The sequence below is a fragment of the Fonsecaea nubica genome, assembly GCF_001646965.1.
Source record: "Fonsecaea nubica strain CBS 269.64 chromosome Unknown Scaff30, whole genome shotgun sequence".
NCBI classification, from domain to species: Eukaryota; Fungi; Ascomycota; class Eurotiomycetes; order Chaetothyriales; family Herpotrichiellaceae; genus Fonsecaea; species Fonsecaea nubica.
In genome coordinates, this window is record NW_019173703.1 from 51,555 (window position 1) to 73,149 (window position 21,595).

Below are 21,595 nucleotides of genomic sequence, written 5' to 3' on the forward strand. Positions count from 1 at the left end.
TCTCTCCTCTTCCGTCCTTTCTGTTGCAAAGTTGCCTGACGCAGCCCTCTCGAGGGTTCTTTGCGGTTGTGCCAGCATAGGCCCCGTCCCTAAGATTTCGGATGATCGCATTTGTGAGGAAGTGGCTGGGCTGTCCCGCATTCTCCAGAAGATGGACTTCCCCTTTCGCCATTCTCTAACATTATTATGGACTCCTTGTCCCTTTATCCTGGTTTCTTTCATTTGAAACAATAGGTGTGGCTTGCGCAAAGGTGACTGCATTCATTCAATCGTTGCCTAGTGACAGGGTTCTGTACAAAGAGGACTACTCTGGGAGGAGACCTTGTTGTCGGCCTCTTACCCCACCCCTCTGCGCTCTGCGCAGCTTGATGCTCTCTAACTGTTCCCTCTGCTTTCCGTTATGGCTACCATGATGCCCTCGCCGCCGATGGAGGACCACTTCGCCGAAAGATTGCATGGAGATGCGCATTCGTTGTTGGAGGCCTCGATCGAAGATTTCGAAGAACACGAGCGACGCTCACCCCTTCTATCCGGGTTCAGATCAGAGGAGGGAGACAGTGAACTTGACGACCAGTCCAGCGCGGGCTTGCCATGGTCGCCTCCGGGGTTCAAAAGTCGCAATTCGAATGCTAGTGGATGGTTCAGACACGATCCGTACGGGAAATATGATTTACGTCCTACGATAAGTCCCTCAAGGTCGCGACAAACCAGCCCAGAAATCTACCAAGATGCGACCGAGGGAGATCCGGATATCACCATAGCAGTGAACACACCCTTGCCGGCAGGGACGGACTCGCCGGTGAGGGAGCGGTCTCCGGAGGTAGAGCCACAGTATGAAGCCAATATGGGAAAGTTTGACCAAGCAGACTCCATACCTCCTGAGAGTCCAAACAATTGTACATGGTGCCCCTGATAGAGTCTGGTCATCTCACTAACAGTGATCTAGACATTCGCCTACAACTCCGAGCAGAAGTGCAGCATCGAGAACCGTTCGTGCCTTTTCTCAACTTTGTACAGGGAAAATTCGACGCCATGACAAAGACGAAGTCAAGCACTTTCATATCAATTATAACCACCATCTTGGTAGCTTCGCTGCTGCGCATCATCCTTGTTCCTCCGATTCCACCTCCTGTGCCCGACCTGGTCAAGGTTTCCACTCTGGCCAAGTCATTTGAGCCCTTGATTTTTTATTCGGAGAATGGCTATACCCAAATCACGGCATTGCAAGAGACAAGCGTGGCAGTGTGGGATCTGGGTGAGTCGGTCAGAAGCGCCAACATGACCTCAGCACCATTGATCGTGCGCTCCCTGGACGAGCTGTCCGAGAGCTTGAAAACACTTGGCCTAGAGTTGACTCGGTTCTTCGCTGATGTGGACTCGGACGTCGACAGCATTTTGCTTGTCATGGACTGGGCGAAACGAGAACTGGAAGGCCTTACGTCGACCCAAGGGATATCGTTCTCTGGTGTGATATTCGATCACCTACACGGCATCTTCAATCGAGGAGGATTGCTCGAGACATCCAGAGGGCCCACACCGCTAGGCAAATTTCTGACCGACGTATTTGGGGCCAGTTCGCCGCAGCGAGCCCGGGCAACCCTAACGAGGACATTCCACGAGTTTGTGAATGTGCTCGAGGAGTCGATTAACAGCGAATTGACGCACTCTGCAGCACTGTTCGCGCTGTTTGAATCGATCGATCGACAGTTCCTGAACCTGCAACGAACCGTGGTTCGAGAAACCGATACCCAAGAACGACTAGAAAATGATCTTCTTTCATCGCTCTGGACCAGGGTGATAGGTCCAAACGCAGCCATGTTAAGGAAGTTTGAGAAGAACAAGCAGCTGTTGTCGAGCGTACGAGCGAGGACAGTCAACAACAAGCATTTGTTGATGGAGCATCACGGAAGACTGCAGACCCTAAAAGTGAATTTGGAAACTTTGCGCAGGAAATTGGTGAGTCCTTTGGTAAGGAGGAATGATTCTGTCACCGTGGACAACGCCAGCGTCATTGACCAGCAGGTCCGAGGACTCGAGGGAACGTATGACTACCTCAAGGGCGTCCGAGAAAAGCAGAAGAGCAAATTGATGGAAATGGTGTATGGGGCGAAGGCCGGCCGGACGAGGCTGGTAGGCGTCAGCGGTGATATGGAAGGCATTGGCCTCGACGGTTGACGTTCTTGGTTCCATGATTGAATGAGTATAAATATCACTGGGTGTATGGATTAGTATGAATTAGACGGAGAGATACTATATTGCTACGAGGTTCTAGACACTTTATGTGCTTGTTTGCCACGTAGCTAAGGCATTCGCCTTGTAAAACATCCATCAATACTTCCACAGACCACCTTCTTCCTCCTATTTCGCCCATGTTGTGTGTATCTCACATGAATATGCTATCAGTTGTGCCGTCCTGCCATGCCTGCGTAGACATGTAAATTCTAAGTGGCCGGTGTAGGCGCTGCTTTATACAATTGCTCATGATTTCCTGGAATCTATAAGGGCGGCATGATATCCTTGCTGTACTTAGCCTGGCATCGGACTTTGCCTGTTATGCATGAATCGTAACTCCGCATATCAAACTGGGACTTTTTTTCTTGCAGAGGGCTCGGATTCCACCAGAAACTCACCCAATCTGCCGCTACAACAGGCCTGGTGCCTCCTGTCGCTCTTTAGTTCTGTTTGGCTCTAGCACGCTAGGAATTCGGCCCTTCCTCCCCCGCTGTTCTCGAACCGACTCTAAAAGTCTTTTGACGCCTGGCCTCGACAGATTCCCCCCCCGCGCTGCTGAATTCTACGATGCCTTCTCTCACCAATTCCCTCCCTTTTTCGCCAGCCGAGCTTGCTTATCTACATACCTCTCTATCCTCGATTCCTCCTCTACGGCCGGATGCGCGCCCTCTGTCGACCGACTTTCGAGCATTGAGAGCCGAGACGGGTGTGCTCCCTGCTGTGAACGGCAGCGCACACGTCGGGTTCAGTGATGGCCGCGAAGCCATTGTCGGCGTCAAACTCGAGGTGGAAAAGACTGTCGCGGGGAATCGCGTAACACAATCTGAGGATGGCGTGATGGACGTTGATGCAGATGACCAGTCCCGGAACTCTGGTAAAAAACGTGGAAAGGGAAAGCCGGAGTGGGTGTCGCTGACCCTCACACTCCCTGGCCTCCGAGATGACGATCCAAACTTGGTTTTCCTGGAGGAGATGCTTCGAGAACCACTGGCGCTGTCCTCTTCGACAACCGCTACGTCGCTGCAGGACAGCTTGATCATCAATTCCCGATGGCACTGGCACGTCTACATCGATGTCCTTTTGATTTCACCGAATGGGCTCGCAAGCTATCCACTCCCGCTGTTGAGTATGGCGACACATTTGGCATTGCGTGACACGCGTATTCCAAAGCTCAAGAGCGAGGGAGAAGAAGACCCTATTGCAGATGACGATTGGATGGCGAGCACATACCTTTATCCACGAACCACACCGCTCGGCGCAAAACCTCCTGTGACTCTTCTTGTCGTTGTGGTCGGCGAGAATATCATTTTCGATCCCAGCCGAGAAGAGCTTGCCGTTGCGGACAGTGTCATCGCCGTCAGTGTGGGAAACACATCGACGGATGGGGAGTTGCAACTGCTGGCGACACGGATGATCGATACTCCTGCGAGGGATACCATGAAGGGCGTGCCATTATCCGGCGAGACACAAGAAGGAGTCGATGTGCCTGGTGTTTGGCGGCCGAGGATTGGCGGCGTCAAGAGGAATCTACTCAAGAAGGTGGTCAACGCTGTGCTTGCCGGAGATGTTGCTAGAGAGGTTATGAGCGGCCTGGATGGGTTTCTGAGTGCTGAGACAAGTGCAAGCATGGGATGATTTGCCAGACATCTCGTTCTTCGACCAAACCCTCAGATTCTGCGACAACTACCGGGGATTCCGAGCATCCGTGCATTGTCCAAGTATTGCCAGTGCCCCTTTCTCGATGCCATCCTGACTTTCCAAATCTCTTGTTTGTCCACATAGACTGCTGGACTGCCACTGCCAGTCCGCAATAGTGGGCACGCAGAGGGGACTGAATCGATCACCTGGCTTATAACAATAACATCATGGAGGAAAATGAATTTGATTCGGGAAGAACATGGTAAGCAGTAAACGGAGAACTTTTTATCTACGAGATTGGCTAACGCATTCGTCCGTCTTCTCTGGCGTCTAGAACGCCCTAGTCACTGCTCGACTGATTTGGCAATCCATCATGGGAATATATGCGCAGGCAAGCGCTTCCCACTGCCATCGTACCTCTGTTTCAACACGGTATCGAATGCCCCATCGATGTCCCTCGGCTCATAGTCCAGCCCGCTGGTTCCCTGCGTCACCACATGCAAGCCATAATTCTCCTTGATCCAGTGGGCAATCATGTCCATGCCCGCCACCGCACCGCTCCCCGTCCATATGTTTCCATCCACCACCCACTTCTTGTCCTTTGTCCAGTTGACTTTGGGGTACTGCTTCTTCGTCCAGTGGAATTCTTGGTTGTTGATTGTGGCCGTTCGGCCATCGAGGGCTCCGGTCGACGCCACCACCCCGGCGCCGGTGCAGACGGTAAAGAGAAGCTTGCCGGCGGCGACGTGGCGGCGGATGAAATCGGCGAACTGTGGGGAAAGCTCAAAGTCGGCGACATTGGGCCCACCGATGAGCAGGGCATCCAATTCCGGGCAATCTTTGACGGTGGTGTTGGGGACGATGGTGACGGAACTGGTGAGCAGGTGCACGGGTTCCAGGGTCTCGCCGATGTGATGGAATACGAACTCTGGTGCGTCGGCAAGCACCTTTTCGTCGATCGGGATGTAAAAGCTCATGGCGTCGAGGAGAGTTTTGCCAGAAGAGTTGAGCAAATCAAAGGGACCAATTACGTCGATTGCCTGGTAGTTGTACACCAGCGCGCCGATGTGGAAGGGAGCCATAATTCCGATTCTGAGACTTTGAACTTTGGATTACGGGCGAGGTACTGTTTGCAATAGAATGAGCAGAACAAGAACACGTCTGCCGCTTGGATGTTCCTTGGTACTCAAGCAAAAGTCGACGTTGCTGTTGCCTCACAAGAATATATAGTCGAAACAGAAGGGCAATGCCCACCCATCGAGTACACTTGCTGATAAATGCAATCCAAGACTTGCGAGGGTACTCCTTTGAAATGGAGGTTGGAAATGTATATGGAGCGGGTATATGGAGTATATGGAGCGAACCCGATCGAGCCTATACTTCCACTTCAGGCCATGATGCCAGATGCGGAAATGTGGAACTCGGCCAAACCTGACCCCGGGGACTGTATACCGCTGGATCAATATCCTCACCAGAATAAAAACATGATTAGCTATTTCGAACGATGAGACTCGGTCCCCCAACCCCCACCTGACTCCACCGCATAAGGCTCGTATACCGTCGGGCAGGGGTCACAGTGTAGTCAGAGCCTCGGAGGCACCCATCATTTTCCAAGGGGTTAGATGGAGGGCCATGCTGTTTTCGAAAAAGGGCTTGTTTCTGGTCCTCCGCTTTTGGTGTTCATAGCTGCGTGCGCTGTGAGAGCTAATTTCTTCTTCTAATTGATTTTACTTGATTGATTGATGAAACATAACTAATGGGAATACGTGGTCGTGGCAATGCTGCAAGTTCAAGGGAGCCGTCTAACGTTCCCGATAGAGTTAGGCAACAGGTAACACGGCACCCATGGGAAGGTCCTTCTGGACGACAATGCCTGTTCAACCAGGGAATACCAGCTCCCGTCGGTCAAGCAGTGCCTGCCTGAAAGACGTTGACGGAAGTAGTCTTGTTCTGGAATGGCTCCCGGTCACCGTCCTCAATCAGTGACGTCTTCACATCTACTTTGACCAGCGCTTAGTCTCCAATTCTGATGTTGCTGATAAATACTTATACCAGAATTCGGGGGATTCGGGGGGCAGGATGCTCCTCGCGCGATTAATTCACGAAGGATGAAGAAAAACGTGCAGAGAGATGTCTGTACGTGGGAGAGCAGCTACAAAGGGACCAATCGATCTCGAAAGACATAAGTGATGAGACATTGCAGTCCTCCACGTAGCTCGAATGTCAGCCGACCACGTACTGTCGATCGTGAAAACCGTGTTATCACCACGTAAGATGATGTTCGACGGAGGAAAATCGCCATGCGCGCGAAGACAAGAAGTCATGGCCTTGAAAGACCCAGCGGAGACTCCGCCTCCTTGCCGCCTTGATAAGCTTTCTCAAATTAATTGTATGCAACCTGACCTGCGACGTATTCCTAGACGACGAAGTCGTTACCAGTGTCTTCGTTGTTAAAATGGGCATGGGTTGACGGAACTGACGGGCTTGTACTCTGCCGGACGACGAGCATATTTTCGCCTGCGAGGTTGGATGCGTGCCCGGGACTTGACAACAAAGTGTGCCCCAACATGCGCTGTCCTCGATGATAGCATGGACGCGTTCGTCGTGCCGCATGCGTTGGCACAGAAACGATATATTGTTGTAGGCCGAGACGACGGAAGGAAGGATATTGGGGGGATGCAAAAACCCCCTAGGATTGGACTCTTTTTCCATCCCCCCCTTTTTTGCAGACCAGTTCCTCTTTCTTGTTTCGCACCATATGAAGTGTCAAGCGAAGGCTAACGGCTAAGGTCAAAGAGCTGTTGTGAAAAAGGTCGGCGAGAGAAGAGCAAAAGGACAAGAACAAATTCAGCCGCAACTTCCAAATTGCCTGCTCAGAGAAAAATTGTAACTATCAGCGCTCGCTTTGCCAATTCATGGCGTGACATGTCTAGCTGACAAGAGGCCGCAATTATGCACCATCATTGATATCTTTCTCCGTGCAACGCATGCACGGCTCGACTGGGTGGTTTGTCATGGAGAAGCTGTCAGCCTTGTCCAGCAGCCGGGAACAAGGACCTCGTATTGGGGCATCTGTTCTCTGAATGAAAGGCTAAGCTGCTATCGGCTGGCGATCAAGTGATGTAATTATTTACCTTTCAGTCAGACAGTCCAAGACATGTGGTGCATTTCCTCCACAAATCAGAGAACAAGTCGTGGATGCCCGTGCGTTCGCTCCTGAGCTTAAGTCCGTCGCCTAGAAACCCTAATGTCTTGCCGACTCTCCGGCTGGATCGTCCCCTGGCTAAGGGCCTGGATTCGCCCTACAAAAGTCTAGCTAGGTCGTTGGCGGCTGGTACAGAAAATGGCGGGATCAAGAACTTCTGCAGCAAATTCTCCCTTCGAGAAGCAGATCCTATTGATTTTGAAGCTTGAACACTGTCTCATCCCTGTATTGTTTCAAAAATGGAATCGGCTGCGAGCCAGCCGTGCCTTTCTGCTGCTCAGCAGGCTTGCCCTTCGCCTCAGCTGCGGCGGGCAGGACAACAAATCTCGACACGATGTGGACATGCTTCGTTCTCCATTTCTGCAATGCATCGAGGACGCCTTGAAAGGCACAACCCAACTCTTTGTCCTCCGGGCGTCGCTCAATCATGTCCCGCAACGAAGGCATGAGTTCAACCGCTTCGAGAAAGTCCCTGTGCCGTTTTGGCATGTAGGCCCTCATCTCGAGCAGCATTTTGGATTCGTGGCGGACACCAAACATGTGATCGAGAAGCTGGAAGAGAGAACTCTGTCCTGCACTGCCTCCAACGCACTTGATGACGACTCGAGATCCGTCACTTCGTTCGAACGAAACACCATTAGGGAGTCCCTTTTCTTCTGCACCCGAGCTGCCTCCGAGCATCGGGCGTATCTTTTGGAAGAAGAAGGTTGGATCACAATTCCGGTCTAAGACAGACAGAGTCTCCCTCATGGTCGTGAGTGTTTTCACACAAACATCCAAGACGGACGCCAAGTCTAGTATTTCTCCATTTTGGTCTGCAACGATTGTATCCAGCATCAACTTGATGAGCTTGGCGCCCTGAGCCTCGACCATCACTGGCACTAGATAGAATGCGTCTTCGTCTCTCGTGCCTGTAAAAGAAGCGACAGACTTGATGTCCCGAAAGTCGGCCAGAGCCAGCGACGGGGGCAACCGGATCTCCTGATCTCTTTGCATCCAGTTCCACAGGCAGAGTCCGACATAACTGAGAACGGGTTCCGTCCCGAGATAGCTACAGACTTCGAGAAAAGGCTCGGCGAGACTAGCCGGAACAACTTGTGAGGGCCTTCTTTTGTCCTGCCAGATGAAGGCCTGGGTCAGAAACCCTAGGACAACATATGCACGTTGCCAGTGCGCAGAGGTCGTGAGATGATCAGTCGTGAGTATTTCAAGATGGCTGACCTGGGCCTGAAGAGCCTCAGCCTCAAGCAGGTGCGGCAGATGCGAGAGGAGGTTGCACCAGGGTGCATAGTATGCTGGCAACTCAGTCGACTTCGCGGCAACAAACCCTAGTTCGACATCAACATCGTAGTCTCGTGGATCTGGTAGTGAGACGAGGGGGAACATTTTGGTTTGTAGCTGGCGAGTAGGGTACAGAAATCATGGAAACGCAAAACTTGGGCCCCAGCTTTATGAGCTGCTTGGAGTGCGTTCGTCGCAAGACTCGGTAGATCGACGTATCTGGCTCGTATCGCTACCATTGCGACGCCCTTCCCATGACAATGCAATGTTTGGCATCTTTTTGATTGGTCAAGACTCAAGCTTGTCTTTTACGTGTGAGCATCTTTTACAAGCGACGACCCTCTCCGGAGTCCCAATTCGACTTCCGTCGTCGTGAGTGAAGGGCAGCATTTCGCGACATCGAGGAGATTTGACGTGGGAGCAAAGGAAGGTCGTCGTAGGTCTGGCACTCAGAGCTGCATAATGAACAGCAGGCGGGAATGGATACAACTCAGATAGCCAATTTGACTCGAGGATTACAAGCAGCTGATGTCTTAAGAAGTGAAGCACTACTGTACGGGCAGTTTGAGACCTGCACGAGGTAATTAACAGAGTCCACAAAAGGGTGACGAGGAGAGATTCTCGGAGGCGCAGGTGAGAGAATCGCAGGCCCACAAACACTAGACATCCCACAACACCAAGGCACAAGGACACGCGCGACAACCCGATCAGGTGCATCGGTCGTCATGCTTGGCTAGGAAGATATTTCACGCTTAGGGCTGCTGCCACTGCACGTTGCAGGAAGATGAAGCCACGAAAGGTTGAGACCTCGACCGAAGACGGGGGATTACTTTATGGATGAACGAGGACGGAGTAAATTTCACACCTGAATGGATGCGAAACTCGAGTAGGTATTGTACTCATGTCCACCAGTTGTTCTACTCGATTCTGTCTTAGGTCTCTGGAAGTGTCTTGCCTGAGGAAGAAAGACACAGTGACGCTCTACAATTTACGACCGCAGCAGCCAACCCAACCCAATCGATTTGATCAGGACGCAGGTCAGGATAGGAATTCAGGATGCTGAATGCCATTATGTACTATTCAATATAGGCCATGTGACGGGAGATATGTGACATGTCGTTGTGAGGTATGTGATAGTCGAAGGCTGCTTCAACTATCCATCAATGGCTTTTTTCCCCCAGATTTCCCTTTTTCCCTTCCTTTGGGCAAACAAGATTTGATTGAAACCCCCAGGGTTTCTTTCATGACTTTCAAACCCATTCCAACTCCGCCTCCGTACGCACTGATACTACCACGCCATCCTGAACAACGATGGTCATCTCTGAACCAGGCCATGACAACCGTCCAGTGGATAGAACTAGGCCCGCTCGCTCTGCAGGACACCATACTGGCCCTGATCGCCTGCTTTACTGTCCTGAACCTGCTGTCTCGCTCGACCCCCTTCAACGCCAGCCTGACCTAATTCGCCGATAGGGTCGTCGTTGCGGCCGAGGAACTCGCGCTCGGCGAGGCGTCCTGGGTCGTTGACCGTGCCGATGGCGCCCGTGAAGGTCTTTGTCTGCGGTATACTCTGCGAGACGTCGGCGTCGTCGAGGTTGGCGCCCTTGGGCTTAAACGTGCCCGCGGGGGCGGCATCCCCTGTCACGCTCGAGACGTACCCGGGGGCAGCGTCGACGTGGGGACGGACCCCCGTGCCGGCGGCGGGACCACCTCCGGCGCCACTGCTCTGGGTGGTATTGCTCTTTGAAGCGGAATTGTTGACGCCCGCGCCAGACCGTATGAACTGGTCATCAGCACCGCGCGTGGAGGACGAGGTGGTCGTCGAGGCACCAAAGTCACTCGCTCCCGCTGGCCTAGCCTGTCCGCCACCGCTGCTATTAGATTGCCTACCACCAACATAACCCCCCTGGGCACTGTGTGCGCCGTCAAACTGCGCCCTGCCCGCCCCCTCGGGGTACTTCAATCCAGCGACGCCCTTCTCATCAGCCCCTGCGCCAAGGGCATTCTTCTTTTCCCGCTCACTCCCCGACTCGGCGGGCGGCAGCGTCGTCGCCCCCGAGGTGTCCGTGTTGTTGAGCGTGGACTGGTCGCCCCGGACGCCCAGCGGCGCCGCGGAGCTGTTTTCGGTGAACCCGCCACGGTTCTTGAGCGACTCGGCAGCGAGCGAGTCCGACGCCACGGGCCCCGTTGGCTCTTGGGAGATGTTGTCCCGGTCGGGTTTCGGGGCACGGGGGTTTGCTGCAAAAGACATTTTGTTTTCTGCAGAAATCCTTCGGAAAGAAAGTGGGAGTTTTTTCGGGTTCAATGTAGGTGACGTTAGGTTATTGGGGTATTTGTGAAAGGGGACTTGATATCTGCGTCGACCTTTTTGTAGTTTTGGGCAAGGAATTGGGTCTGGAGGTGTCTTGAAGCCAGAGAGGTTGTGAGATGATATGATATGGTCAAGGAAGAAAGAAGAAAGAGCTCACACGACGAGATGTCAGCGTCGAAAGAAATACCATTCAGTATTTTTTGCCATTGATCATCCGAGGGCTGTCACTGTTGTCACTGTTCTCACTGGAAAAATGGTAATGACATCACCTGGTGGTCCACTGTGAAGTCATTGTTGAAATTTCCCATCTTTTCCCCCTCTGCCACTGGTTGGGCATCGTCCCCCGAACATACAGAAACAGCGAAACATGAATCGCTGATCGACGACATTCTTCTATCATTAAAGGTCGTAAGCCTCATGTCAAAAATCTCATTGCTCTTTCTCTATGTTTCCATCGGCGTGCGTTTCCCCCGTCCCTGCTCTTTGGAACGGCAGACTTTAAACAAAGCCGCCGACAAAACCACGCGTTTAAAACAATAAGACCCAAAGTCAACCTGGTATCATGCCTGTAAACCTCAAGAAAGCCCTGCACAGAAAGCCTCGTGTGAGTGCGTTGATTACTTCAATGCCTTCCGAGCGAACGTGGGAAGGATGAAACTCGCTCGGTGGATCTCTTTGTTGTAGTACTTGCACAGTTTCTCTTCTTCCTCGGGGCTCCAAGATCGCAATGGTTCCTTGACGTTGCGGTTGGCGTCCTTGCAGCAGACCATAAAACCAATCTGGCCCGAGGGGTAGGTCGGGATCGTGGTGTAGGCATATTCTGCTACTGGGAAAACTTCTTTGCACTCCTTCTTCAACTTGGTGATCAGAGGCAAATGGAGCCATTGGTTCTCGGCTAGAGAGTAAATATGTGTTAGCGTGTTGCTTCTCCAGGTATATGTGGGAACAGAGCATCTTGAAGCTCAAAGAAATGTGTAGGGAGATGGGTGCGCACAACCTTGGGTAGTTATGACACCACCGTCTTTCAGAGCTCCATAGAGCAGCTCAAAGTAAGGCTTCTGGAAAAGGGTCTCTGCAGGACCTTCGGGATCACTGCTATCAGTGATAATGACGTCGAATTCGTTCTTGCGGTCTGCCAGGAATTTGAAGCCATCTCCAATGAAGGTCTCGACTGCCGGGTGTTGGAATCCAATGGACATTCCAGGAAGGTATTTCTTGCTGACGCGGATGACCGCCTCGTCAATGTCGCAGAGAATAGCCTTCTCCACTGATTCATGCTTGACGACCTCCCGCAAAACGCCTCCATCACCACCTCCAATGACAAGGACCTTCTTTGGGTCCGGGTGAGAGTTCATGGCCAAATGTGTAATCATCTCTTGATAAGAAAACTCGTCCCGCTCGGTGCATTGGATAACGTTGTCAAGGACCAGGACTGTGCCATGATCACTGCTTTCGAAGACCAGGACGTCTTGATATTTGGATTTCTCATGGTGAAGGACTTGGTTGACCTTGAGGATCATGGCTTGGCCTGGCCACATGTCCGAGATTTCTCGGAACCAGCCATCTGTGATGAACGCGCGCGAGTCAGGTCGTGTACAGGATCTCAAACAGAACAACGAACACGGGTATCATACCTTTAATTGTAGGATGAGTGATTTCGGACATCATGGCAATCGACCTGAATGGCGGAAAGGGGAAATGTCGAAACGAGTGAGTGAACGCGGGGTAACAACGACAGCAGCCGTCAATGGACTGTTGGAGAAGCAAAAAGAGTACAAGGAATTGTACTTGGTGAAGAGATAAGAGCAAAAAGGAACCGAAGGAAGAAAAAGAGCAGACAACAACCTAGACAGAGTCGGGGCTGTAGTCAAGTGTAAGTAATGTTGCACTAGTTGGTGAAATGCCCAAGTCTCCGTCGTGTGACAGACAGACTTCGAGACTGTTGAATCCTGTTGTTACGTTCACTAAAACTTTTTTTTTATTTTTTTTTTTTTCTATTTCGGAGCGGGGCGAAGGGGGGGGGACATTTTGCTGTCCCTCGTCCATTCGTTGATGTCGATTCGTCCCTGAGCATAAACCAGGGTCAACTCGTTGCTTCACTTTCCTTGCACCTCTCACCACTCGCTATCCACCTCCATGGAGCCAGCCAGTCCCCGGTTCAAGTCCTTGACTGACCTCGCTAACTACAAATGAACACGCCACAACAGTGTGTTAACTGGAACGGGAGGGGACACCGCTTCCAAGAAAAAGGTGGGGGGGTACAACGACTGGCCACAAGGTGTCACCAAACTCCCGGGCGTTACCGGTGGTTCTGGATAAGGAGACGAAGGATGAAAAGGTGCATAAATGCTCTATTGAGAGATACCCATCCCTCACACCCTATCAATGGACGGCAACAGCGAGTGCTCCTATTGTGTTGCGTCTTGCTGATGTCGTCCTAATGACACCGAATGCTCAGGTCAATAACATGCCGCTGAAGCGAACTTCCATTAATGCTCCACGTCCACCTCCTTCGTCTCCCCGGCCTTTCGGCCACCAATCTCCTTTTCGAGGTGAACTTCAACATGGTTGGTGAAATACTTGGAAGGATCAGCAACAGCCACCGCGCATAACATGGCGACGACACCGAAAGGGATCGATGATAGCCAGGTGATACGGAATCCGTAAGCATATCCGAGCCGGGCTGCCTCTATACACTTGGAAAAGACTGCTGCTGGCACACTGGGAACGGTGGCAGCCTGGCCAGGAACACCGACCAGTGTCAGTGAGACCGCTTCAATCAGGTCTGGTAGAGTCGTGCTTGAGACATTGGCCGCTAGAGCAACCTCTGAAATGCGACGGGGGACTTGCTTCTCCGAAATCTGATTGAAAATGGACGAAAAGATGACGGAGCCGATTGATCCCCCAAGAGACCGAAAAGTGCCAATCAGCCCGATGGCGACTCCCAAATCTCGCTGGGGCACATGGAGCGATGCTGTCGTGTAGCAGTTAAGCGTGATCCATCCGAACGGAAGCATGGCAAGAAACTGCACCGCCATGACCCAGTTGATATTGTGGGGAGTGATGAGCGCAGCCAGTCCGAAAAAGAGAGTCTGCATAAAGACAGAAAAGGTGAGCTGGATATGGACGTGCTTGATATAGTGTACAAGTCCCGGAATGATGACGCCTCCTACAAGCTGACCAGCACTAATGCATTGTTAACATGGACGTTCACATCTTGACCGCAAGCAGACTTACCCAGAAGGAATGGAGTATACACCAATCTTGATAGGATCGGCAGTGTAGAGGTAGAGGATTGTTTGCGCATTGAGCGCAGAGGCCGCAAAGAACACCATGCCCGCCACGAAGACAAGCATAAGCAGTGACGAGAACGACCGGAAACTCTTGAACAAGTACCACGGGAACAAAGGATCTTTCGCCACGGTAAAGTCGTATACGAAAGATCCCAGAAACACGACCACTCCGAGGATCAAAGGAGCTAGGGTTCCTGCAGCTGACCATGGATAGGTGTTACCACCCGAGTTCAAGCCGTACAGGAAGACAGCGAGGCCAGAAACAAACATGGCGGTGCCGGTGAAGTCGAGTTGTTTGAACTCTTGCCACTTGGTCAAGCCATCAGGACGCGGATGGCTGGGTGGGAAATACACAAGGAACGTGCCGACAAGCGAGAAGCCGCCGTATCCCATCGCAATATAATACATCACCCGCCAGCTAGCGTGGGAGAGAAGAGCATTTGCTAGAAGCGTCCCGGCGATGGCCCAACTCGCAAGGTTGAGTTCTGTCCAGGCAAGGCCAACGCCACGGTATTTGTTGGGCAGAATTTCAGAAAGGCCTGTTTAAACAGATAAGGAACTGAACTTTGCAGTGAACTGAGCACTGAAGGGAGGCTCACCAGCATAGGCTACCGATACTGTTCCGATGGAACCTCCGAGGATGACTTCGCCGGCAATGAGTTGATTCATTGTCTGAGCACTGCATGCAACAGCACCACCGATCTATTTCACAGGCAACATCAGCGCTGGCATCCAGTGTGTTGGGACACGCCAACGGGCGAACGGAACAAAATCAATATCGCGGACTTCGTTCGACAACGGGCCCCTGCAGCAAGAAATAAAATAGACTTACGACTGTGAGGAGTTGTCCAACAAGAATAACATAACGACGACCAAAGATATCCGACAGTCTTCCTGCAATGGAAAAGCCGACAGCTGCAGCTGCGCCCCAGCCAGAAGGTATCCAGAAGTCGATAGTTTCACCACCCAGCTTCTGACTCAATTGCACCAATATGGGTGTTGCGAGGATGAAGCCGAAGATGATCGGACCCGTGAAAGAAGTGCCCAAGAACAGAGCTGAAAGAATGACCGAGAGACTGAGCCTCTCGGCATGCTCAGGATTGTCTTCGAGGGCAGCTTTGTGAGGATCTTCATATCCCTTTGTCGGAAGATCGTGGCCCTCATTGTGGGCAACCTCGATCTCCGCGTCCACGCTTGTCTTGTGCTCTACTGTTTCCTGCATAGTGGGAGCGATATTGATGGAGGTCAACCTGGAGCAGCGTGGTAAGGGTAGGTGGATGAAAAATCTGGGGACTGCGGGTGAGACGACCCATGAGTTTTTGTATCTGTTCCCAGCAGCTACTAATTCCCCCAAAGTGGCTCTGATCAACCCCGTGGCCCCTGTTCTCCCATGTTCACCATGTGGAGGACGCAGTCAAGCGCTCCTCTACACCCATTGGGGGTTGACGCTGGGATCTAGATGGTCCATGAATCCGGTCGCTCTGACTCCTGTGGAGCTCGAAGGAAAGTACCAATGACTCTGCCCCCTTTTCTCATCTCAAGCAGGCGGGCTAAAGGCTTAGGCGTTTGTGGGCGTTGCTTGAGCCAGGGCCCTTGTCTTGGAGGCGGACGGTCGGGCATTTCCCCATGGATTCATGGCCATGCCGGAAGTCTAAGACCCCACAAACGACGGTCAAACTCCGCGCCTGGCTCCCCTTAATATCAACGAGCAACCTCGCTACCTGCTCCAAAAGTCGTGGGGCTGGACGGATACTGTTTGCGGGGAAATCCCACTTCAATCCTCTCCATCTGACATGTGGTGGCACTGCCGAAACCTGCCACTGAGCTGACGAGTGCCACGGTGTATAACTGGGACAAAGTGGTGACTTGTGTTCACTGTGAACAACGCCCCTCCGAGCAGCACCTCAAAGGGTTCCGTTAAATAGGTAACGCTCGTGTGTGGTTGCTGAATCACTGGCGACTGACTCCCTCTTGGCTGAACAACCGCAATCATGGCTGACACATCTCTTGTTGTACGTCCTATCCTCTTCTGGGGGCCTGTGCTCCTCCTGGTGGCGTACTATCCGGCCCTCTTGATATATCGGCTGTTCTTCTCGCCCATGAGCAAGATCCCAGGCCCATGGACAACCAGAATCTCCGACATCCCCGAGGCAAACGCCTTGAAGGACAAAAGACGTGCCGAATGGGCAAGTGAACTCTTTGCACAATATCCAGATTCTGTTGCGGTCAGGACACGTCCTAACGCAGTATCATTCAACCACCCGGATGCGGTTAAAGCCATCTATGGTATGTGAATCGACGTGGCTCACCAAGTGAGCATCAAGCTGACAACTAGACCAGGCCACGGAAAGGGAGCAGAGGAGTTTGGCAAGTCAAGCTGGTACGATGCCTTCTCGACGACTGGAGAGTCCTTGTTCTCAACCCGGTCCAAAAAGAATCATGCGCGAAAGCGGCGTATGGTCTCCCATGGCTTCAGCATGCAATCTCTGTATCTATTCGAGCCCTATGTCGACGCCGTGATGCAGATCTTTTTGCGGAAGATGGACGAGTTTGCAAGAACTCAGCAGCCCTTTGACATTTATTTCTGGTTCGAGCTCTTTACGATGGACCTGATGGGCGAACTTGCCTTTGGCCACAACTTTGGCGCCATCGAGGGTGGCCAACCGGTCAAATATTCCAAGCTCGTGGAACTCTCGCAGCGCTTTGCCAATCTGTGTGGCATGCTACCTTTCGGCAAGTACAATGTGAAGATTCTCAGTATGGTGCCGTCGCCATATATTCAGAAGCTGTACGGAGCACGACTTGAATATCTGGAATATGCCAGACAGGCATTGGAGAAACGATTCCAGGATAACCGTAACCAGGCGCCCCTTGGTGGTAAGCCGAGGCAAGATATCATGCAGCGTTTCATCGAGGCGCAGGATCCAGAGACAGGGGCGCGAATGGACTTTCCAGAGCTGCGAGCTGAGGCCTCGTCGTTGATGGTTGCTGGGGCTAGCACAGGGAGTGTTACCATGAACTGGATGACTTACTATCTCAGCAAGAACCCTTCGGTCAAGCACCGCATTCTTCAACAGCTCGAGGAGATGTTCCCCGACAACCTGGACGCCGCTACCCCTCTTCCCTTTTCGATGCTGAACAAGCTGAGCCTCCTCGAAGCCACCGAGATCGAGTGCCTGCGCATGCACCCACCCATCGGCTATGCGATGCCACGCATGACTCCACCTCAGGGGGCTGTCATCTGCGGCGTTTACGTCCCGGGCAACGTCGACGTCGGGGTGCCTGCCGCCACCATCGGACGCAACCCCATCGTCTACCGCGACCCGAACACGTGGAACCCCGACCGCTGGCTTGACGAGAAGGCCGATCTGGCTACGATGAAGACGTGTTTCCTAGGCTTCGGCTTTGGCAGTCGACAATGCATTGGGAGGAACGTGGCCAACCAGTTCATCATCAAGATGATTGCGACGTTGCTGTTGAGATATGACATTGAGCTCGAAGATCCCAACTTGGTGCTGGGCACGAAAGAGTTTACCATTCTCAAGCCGGACCGGGACTATAATGTCATTCTGCGGCCGAGGAAGCACTGATTTTTGACGTTTGTCTTTGGTCTATGTGGGCATCGAAGCCAGAGTTATGAAGGAATGACCCTGCTTCCTTTTGTGATTCCCGGCAAGATTACGCGTGCCCATCAGGGAGATTGGACACAGAGTACGAGTATTAACAAATATATCAGTTCAATATAGATTTTTTCAACCACCCAACCCTCCCCAATATCTCATGGTAAGAACAAGAAAACACCATTCCTCTCCTCCAGGAGGAACAAAGTCTTCTTGTTCTGCATCCTCTAGGTCTTTTCGTGCTCATTCGTTTCATCCTGTCCATGACTCTGACATCCACTCCACCAGATACCAAGTGGAGCAACCATGCTTACATATGACATGGCTGGTATTTCTGTACCGAGTACCGAGCTCGCGAGTAGGTACTTGTGGTGTTGACGGGCTGACTGTTCGATACAAAATGTATTCGGCGGGGCCACCGCTTTTAATCCCCCCCGGGAAAGCGGGTCGTTGTGCATTAATATGTACTCACTTCCTCGCTTGTCACCGAGGTAAATGTCCCTAGAGTACCGAGTACACGTATATACATGGTCGTAGGTGGTAGGATCGTGGCGTATGCGCAAGAGTAGTGGCCCGCCGCTCCTCCCCTTACCAGGTGCCAGGGAGCCAGGATACGAGCAGACGAGTAAGCAACCATTACTCGTGTGGTTACTGTATGTACTCAAGGAATCGAGTACTGCGACACGAATAGTGGGCGGATGTGGAACACATGTACCTCGTAATTAGATGTTACTTACAAATTCGGAATACCAGTTTCGATGATCGGTCCCGATAATGACGGTGGTTCGGGGGTTCTACCGTTCGGCCAAAGAACTAGGGACCGAGGACCTGGGTCACGACTAGGACTAGGACTAGGACTACTAGTACCTTGTACTCTGTACTCGGTAGAGCACCGGAGAGTGGTGGAGTGGTGGAGTGGATGAGATCGGATTGAATTGATGAGTACTCGGTACACCCGTAAGTATGTACGAGGTACTCAGCTACCGCCTACCCGTATCCATTCATCTACGAGGTACAGTGGTTTGATTTGATTTGATTCGATTCGATTGACACCCCGAGGCCCGAAGAAAGGAATCGGGTCTGCAGACTCTATCTCGTATTGTAGGTACATACATACATCAGGTCCCGTCGTCCCATGATTAGCACCTCAAGTTACCATTTACCATTTTACCATTACCAGTCGGTCGCAATCGTGAAATCAAGGGGTTTGATTGATCGATTGCCAAATCCTCAAAAGCTGTTTCGTCCCGAGTACCTCGTACCTTTGTACCTTGTACAAGATCCTCTGTCCATACCATGTTTGTGCTCGTGCTCACATGGCTGGCTGGCTTTCCCATATCTCTATCCCGAAGAAGAAAAAACAACACCAGTTCCCAATCCTAAATCCCAATTCCGATCCAAATGCAAATCATTCAGTCGGTCACTTTTGCAGTTTGCCGCCGCCATATTCAATATCCTGAATCGTTCCACTTCGTCGGCCACTCACTGCCCCCGAAGAAGAAGAAGAACCACCTCACAAACCCTTGAATCTCTCCCATCCCGCTGCCCCGTTTCTCGTCGGACTCGCTCGACCCTCTTCAGCCACTTTGCCGCTGACGTCTCTCCGTCTACCCATCCCCTTGCCAAACTCTGCCCCCAGTCCCGCGTACCCACTGTTCACGTCGAACCCAGTCGAGTTCGAGGTTTGTCGGGCACCGTTCCACTGCGTCGGGGAAGCTGTCTGCGCCTTGGTAATGTTGGCGCTCAATCTGCCCTCGTCTTCGTCGTCAGAATTGGAATAGACCTCAAAATTGGCAGAGTAGTCGCTTTCTGTCTGCATTGTCCGAGTCCGTTCGTCCGTATCCTGGACCTCGTTGACGTTCACTCGAACATTGGCCGTCTTGTCGCTTTGATCGTGAGAGGGCGACACAGTATTGACGGATTGTCGTAGATTGCCGTAGAAGCGTGCCTTACCACCACTACCGACAAAGCTGGACGGTTTGACGCTAGTGGGTGTACCTCTGAGAGGCACCTGGGCGTTGCCATCTGCATCGTGGAGCGCGGTTCGGTTCCCATCATTCTGGGTCCAGGAGTCCCTGACTGGCGTGACGAATGCATTTTCGTCATTGAAAGTTGAGTGCGTTGGTGTAGGAGGATTCATGCCCAGAGGCTCACGGCTTCGTTTCTTTGCTGGGGAGCTCGGAGATGGCACAGGAAGTGATTGATGCAGATTAGGCTTGCTCGTGGTGGGCGAGGGGAGGTGAGTCTGGCTGTTGTTGCCATAGGTTGGTAAATGAACCTGGCTGTGGCGTGCTGGGGAGCCATGGTACCAGTTTTCCCGTTCACGATGCACCCTGCTGGATGTCATGTCCGTAACCGAGATGGCAGACACAGGGGAGACGGGACGGACTTCGTGGTCTAGTTCTGCGGAAGCTTCCTCGCTCATCGGACTAGGCACGCCTTCGTAATCGAGATATGACAGCCACGAAGACGGACGAGAGGGCTTCTCTTTGAGGATGGATGAGCGTTCTGGGCGGAAGTCAAGTCCACTGCCAGCTGATCGGGAATTTGGAGAGGGATTGACCGCGGACCCGGGTCGTTCTGGAGACGAGTTTCGTGACCATCGCCAGGGGTCCTTTCCGTTATCTTCCAGTTCTTTGCGGAACTCTACCCTGGAGTTGCGGGCACTGTCGCCGCCATAAAGCGTGACGCTGTCCGCCGAGTCGGTGCGGGTATGAATGAAAGGGACTCTCTTGAAGCCTGAAGCCTGAGATCCCCGCTTAGCCGCCAGCTCTGACGACCTCATGTTCTTTTCGGTGATTTCCGATTTATTCCGTTTATGCCTGGAAGTGAGGTTCAACTCCAGAGGATTCATGTCTGGTGGAAGCCTGGAGATCTGTCTGAACTTGACACCCAAGTAGATGTCCATGAGCAGAGACACCACCGTCAGGGCACCTTCAACGCAGGACAGAATGAAGAAAGCGTAGATGATCTTGTATGACAGATCTGAGTCATTGAACAGCGTGCTCCATCCATATTCGTTTCTTGTGTAGTCTGCCTGTGCCACCCATGCGCAGAAGACCCAGAAGGGAATCAGGCCCGTGTCCACCATCGCGGCGAAGATCATGTAGCTTGCTGTCGAGGCCGGAGTGCGGCTTGTAGGTGCCCGGGCAAGGTGAAAGACCGAATACAAGGTGTGAAGGATGGCAACGGCGGGAGCGCAGCGAATGATCCATCCCACCGTCGCCGATGTCTTGTTGATGGCGATCACGCAGAAGAGGCAGCCCAGAGCCCCGATCAAAGCGCAAACCCTCAAGAAGAGCTGAACATATCGGGCCCGGACGACCTTCGTGCGGGTATTGGGAGGCATCGGTTTGGCGTTGAGGTTGCCGTAAGGAACGACTATGTACTGCGCAAACAGGTTAGTTTAGGAGGCCGTATCACTACTTCGGGGAAAAACACATACGGAATCAGGATGCTTGTTAAAATCAACGAGCGGTCCATCTTGCTTGGGTTTTGGAGGTCTGGGAGTCCAAGAAGCGTGAGTTGCAGCTTTGGGATTGAAAGCTCGATCAGTTGGACTCCCGAAGGTGTATGTCGAGGGTCGGTCGTAAATGAATGGAGGTTCGACACCCATGCTTTGCCTGGAATGCGGTTGCTAACGATGCGATGGAGCTGCAAAGAGTGGAATTTGCTCGTGCTGACAAGGGACTTAAGGGAAGAAGTCATGGAGTCATGGAGTCATGGTGCTTCAAAAGGCTGGCAATGGGGGTTGGTCGTTATCCCGCCAACCTTCTATTTACCGTCTGGAAGTTGCCCGGCAACGTCTCCGCCCGCCACGCAGTCTGTGAGTCCCACTCAGCCTTGCCAAGCTCGGATGGGGCTGGGCGAGGCTGGGCAAGGCTGGGTGTTTTACAACCACGCCCTCTGATTGGCTGCGTGTACACCCCCTCGCTCAGAGGAAGCCGTCCTCAACAGGTGAGACATAATGCGTTGTCAAAGACGCAGTTCCATACCTCGTCGATGGATTCCAAAG

General features: G+C 52.4%; 9 protein-coding genes across 9 annotated transcripts; 3 read left to right on the plus strand and 6 right to left on the minus strand.

The window, feature by feature from the left end:
* Positions 1-400: 400 nt before the first annotated feature.
* AYO20_05248 (hypothetical protein) lies at positions 401-2,175 on the plus strand (the record flags this gene model as incomplete). The annotated part of the gene is made up of 2 exons (XM_022643542.1): positions 401-896; positions 947-2,175. 2 exons carry the CDS (start codon positions 401-403, stop codon positions 2,173-2,175), a joined length of 1,725 nt encoding a protein of 574 aa, XP_022500410.1.
* A 624-nt stretch (positions 2,176-2,799) lies between these two features.
* On the plus strand, positions 2,800-3,867 carry AYO20_05249 (hypothetical protein; the record flags this gene model as incomplete). The annotated part of the gene is made up of 1 exon (XM_022643543.1): positions 2,800-3,867. The coding sequence occupies one exon, from the start codon at positions 2,800-2,802 to the stop codon at positions 3,865-3,867; it is 1,068 nt and encodes a 355-aa protein (XP_022500411.1).
* Positions 3,868-4,241: 374 nt separating this feature from the next.
* Positions 4,242-4,952, minus strand: AYO20_05250 (hypothetical protein; the record flags this gene model as incomplete). The annotated part of the gene is made up of 1 exon (XM_022643544.1): positions 4,242-4,952. The coding sequence occupies one exon, from the start codon at positions 4,950-4,952 to the stop codon at positions 4,242-4,244; it is 711 nt and encodes a 236-aa protein (XP_022500412.1).
* A 2,312-nt stretch (positions 4,953-7,264) lies between these two features.
* On the minus strand, positions 7,265-8,461 carry AYO20_05251 (hypothetical protein; the record flags this gene model as incomplete). Its single annotated transcript, XM_022643545.1, has 1 exon — positions 7,265-8,461. One exon carries the CDS (start codon positions 8,459-8,461, stop codon positions 7,265-7,267), a length of 1,197 nt encoding a protein of 398 aa, XP_022500413.1.
* Positions 8,462-9,713: 1,252 nt separating this feature from the next.
* AYO20_05252 (hypothetical protein) lies at positions 9,714-10,607 on the minus strand (the record flags this gene model as incomplete). Its single annotated transcript, XM_022643546.1, has 1 exon — positions 9,714-10,607. The coding sequence occupies one exon, from the start codon at positions 10,605-10,607 to the stop codon at positions 9,714-9,716; it is 894 nt and encodes a 297-aa protein (XP_022500414.1).
* A 677-nt stretch (positions 10,608-11,284) lies between these two features.
* AYO20_05253 (spermidine synthase) lies at positions 11,285-12,332 on the minus strand (the record flags this gene model as incomplete). Its single annotated transcript, XM_022643547.1, has 3 exons — positions 11,285-11,562; positions 11,662-12,231; positions 12,302-12,332. The coding sequence occupies 3 exons, from the start codon at positions 12,330-12,332 to the stop codon at positions 11,285-11,287; spliced, it is 879 nt and encodes a 292-aa protein (XP_022500415.1).
* An 824-nt stretch (positions 12,333-13,156) lies between these two features.
* Positions 13,157-15,182, minus strand: AYO20_05254 (hypothetical protein; the record flags this gene model as incomplete). The annotated part of the gene is made up of 4 exons (XM_022643548.1): positions 13,157-13,853; positions 13,905-14,499; positions 14,560-14,662; positions 14,793-15,182. The coding sequence occupies 4 exons, from the start codon at positions 15,180-15,182 to the stop codon at positions 13,157-13,159; spliced, it is 1,785 nt and encodes a 594-aa protein (XP_022500416.1).
* Positions 15,183-15,951: 769 nt separating this feature from the next.
* AYO20_05255 (hypothetical protein) lies at positions 15,952-17,550 on the plus strand (the record flags this gene model as incomplete). Its single annotated transcript, XM_022643549.1, has 2 exons — positions 15,952-16,246; positions 16,301-17,550. The coding sequence occupies 2 exons, from the start codon at positions 15,952-15,954 to the stop codon at positions 17,548-17,550; spliced, it is 1,545 nt and encodes a 514-aa protein (XP_022500417.1).
* Positions 17,551-19,093: 1,543 nt separating this feature from the next.
* On the minus strand, positions 19,094-21,196 carry AYO20_05256 (hypothetical protein; the record flags this gene model as incomplete). The annotated part of the gene is made up of 2 exons (XM_022643550.1): positions 19,094-20,968; positions 21,026-21,196. 2 exons carry the CDS (start codon positions 21,194-21,196, stop codon positions 19,094-19,096), a joined length of 2,046 nt encoding a protein of 681 aa, XP_022500418.1.
* Between the last annotated feature and the right edge of the window lie 399 nt (positions 21,197-21,595).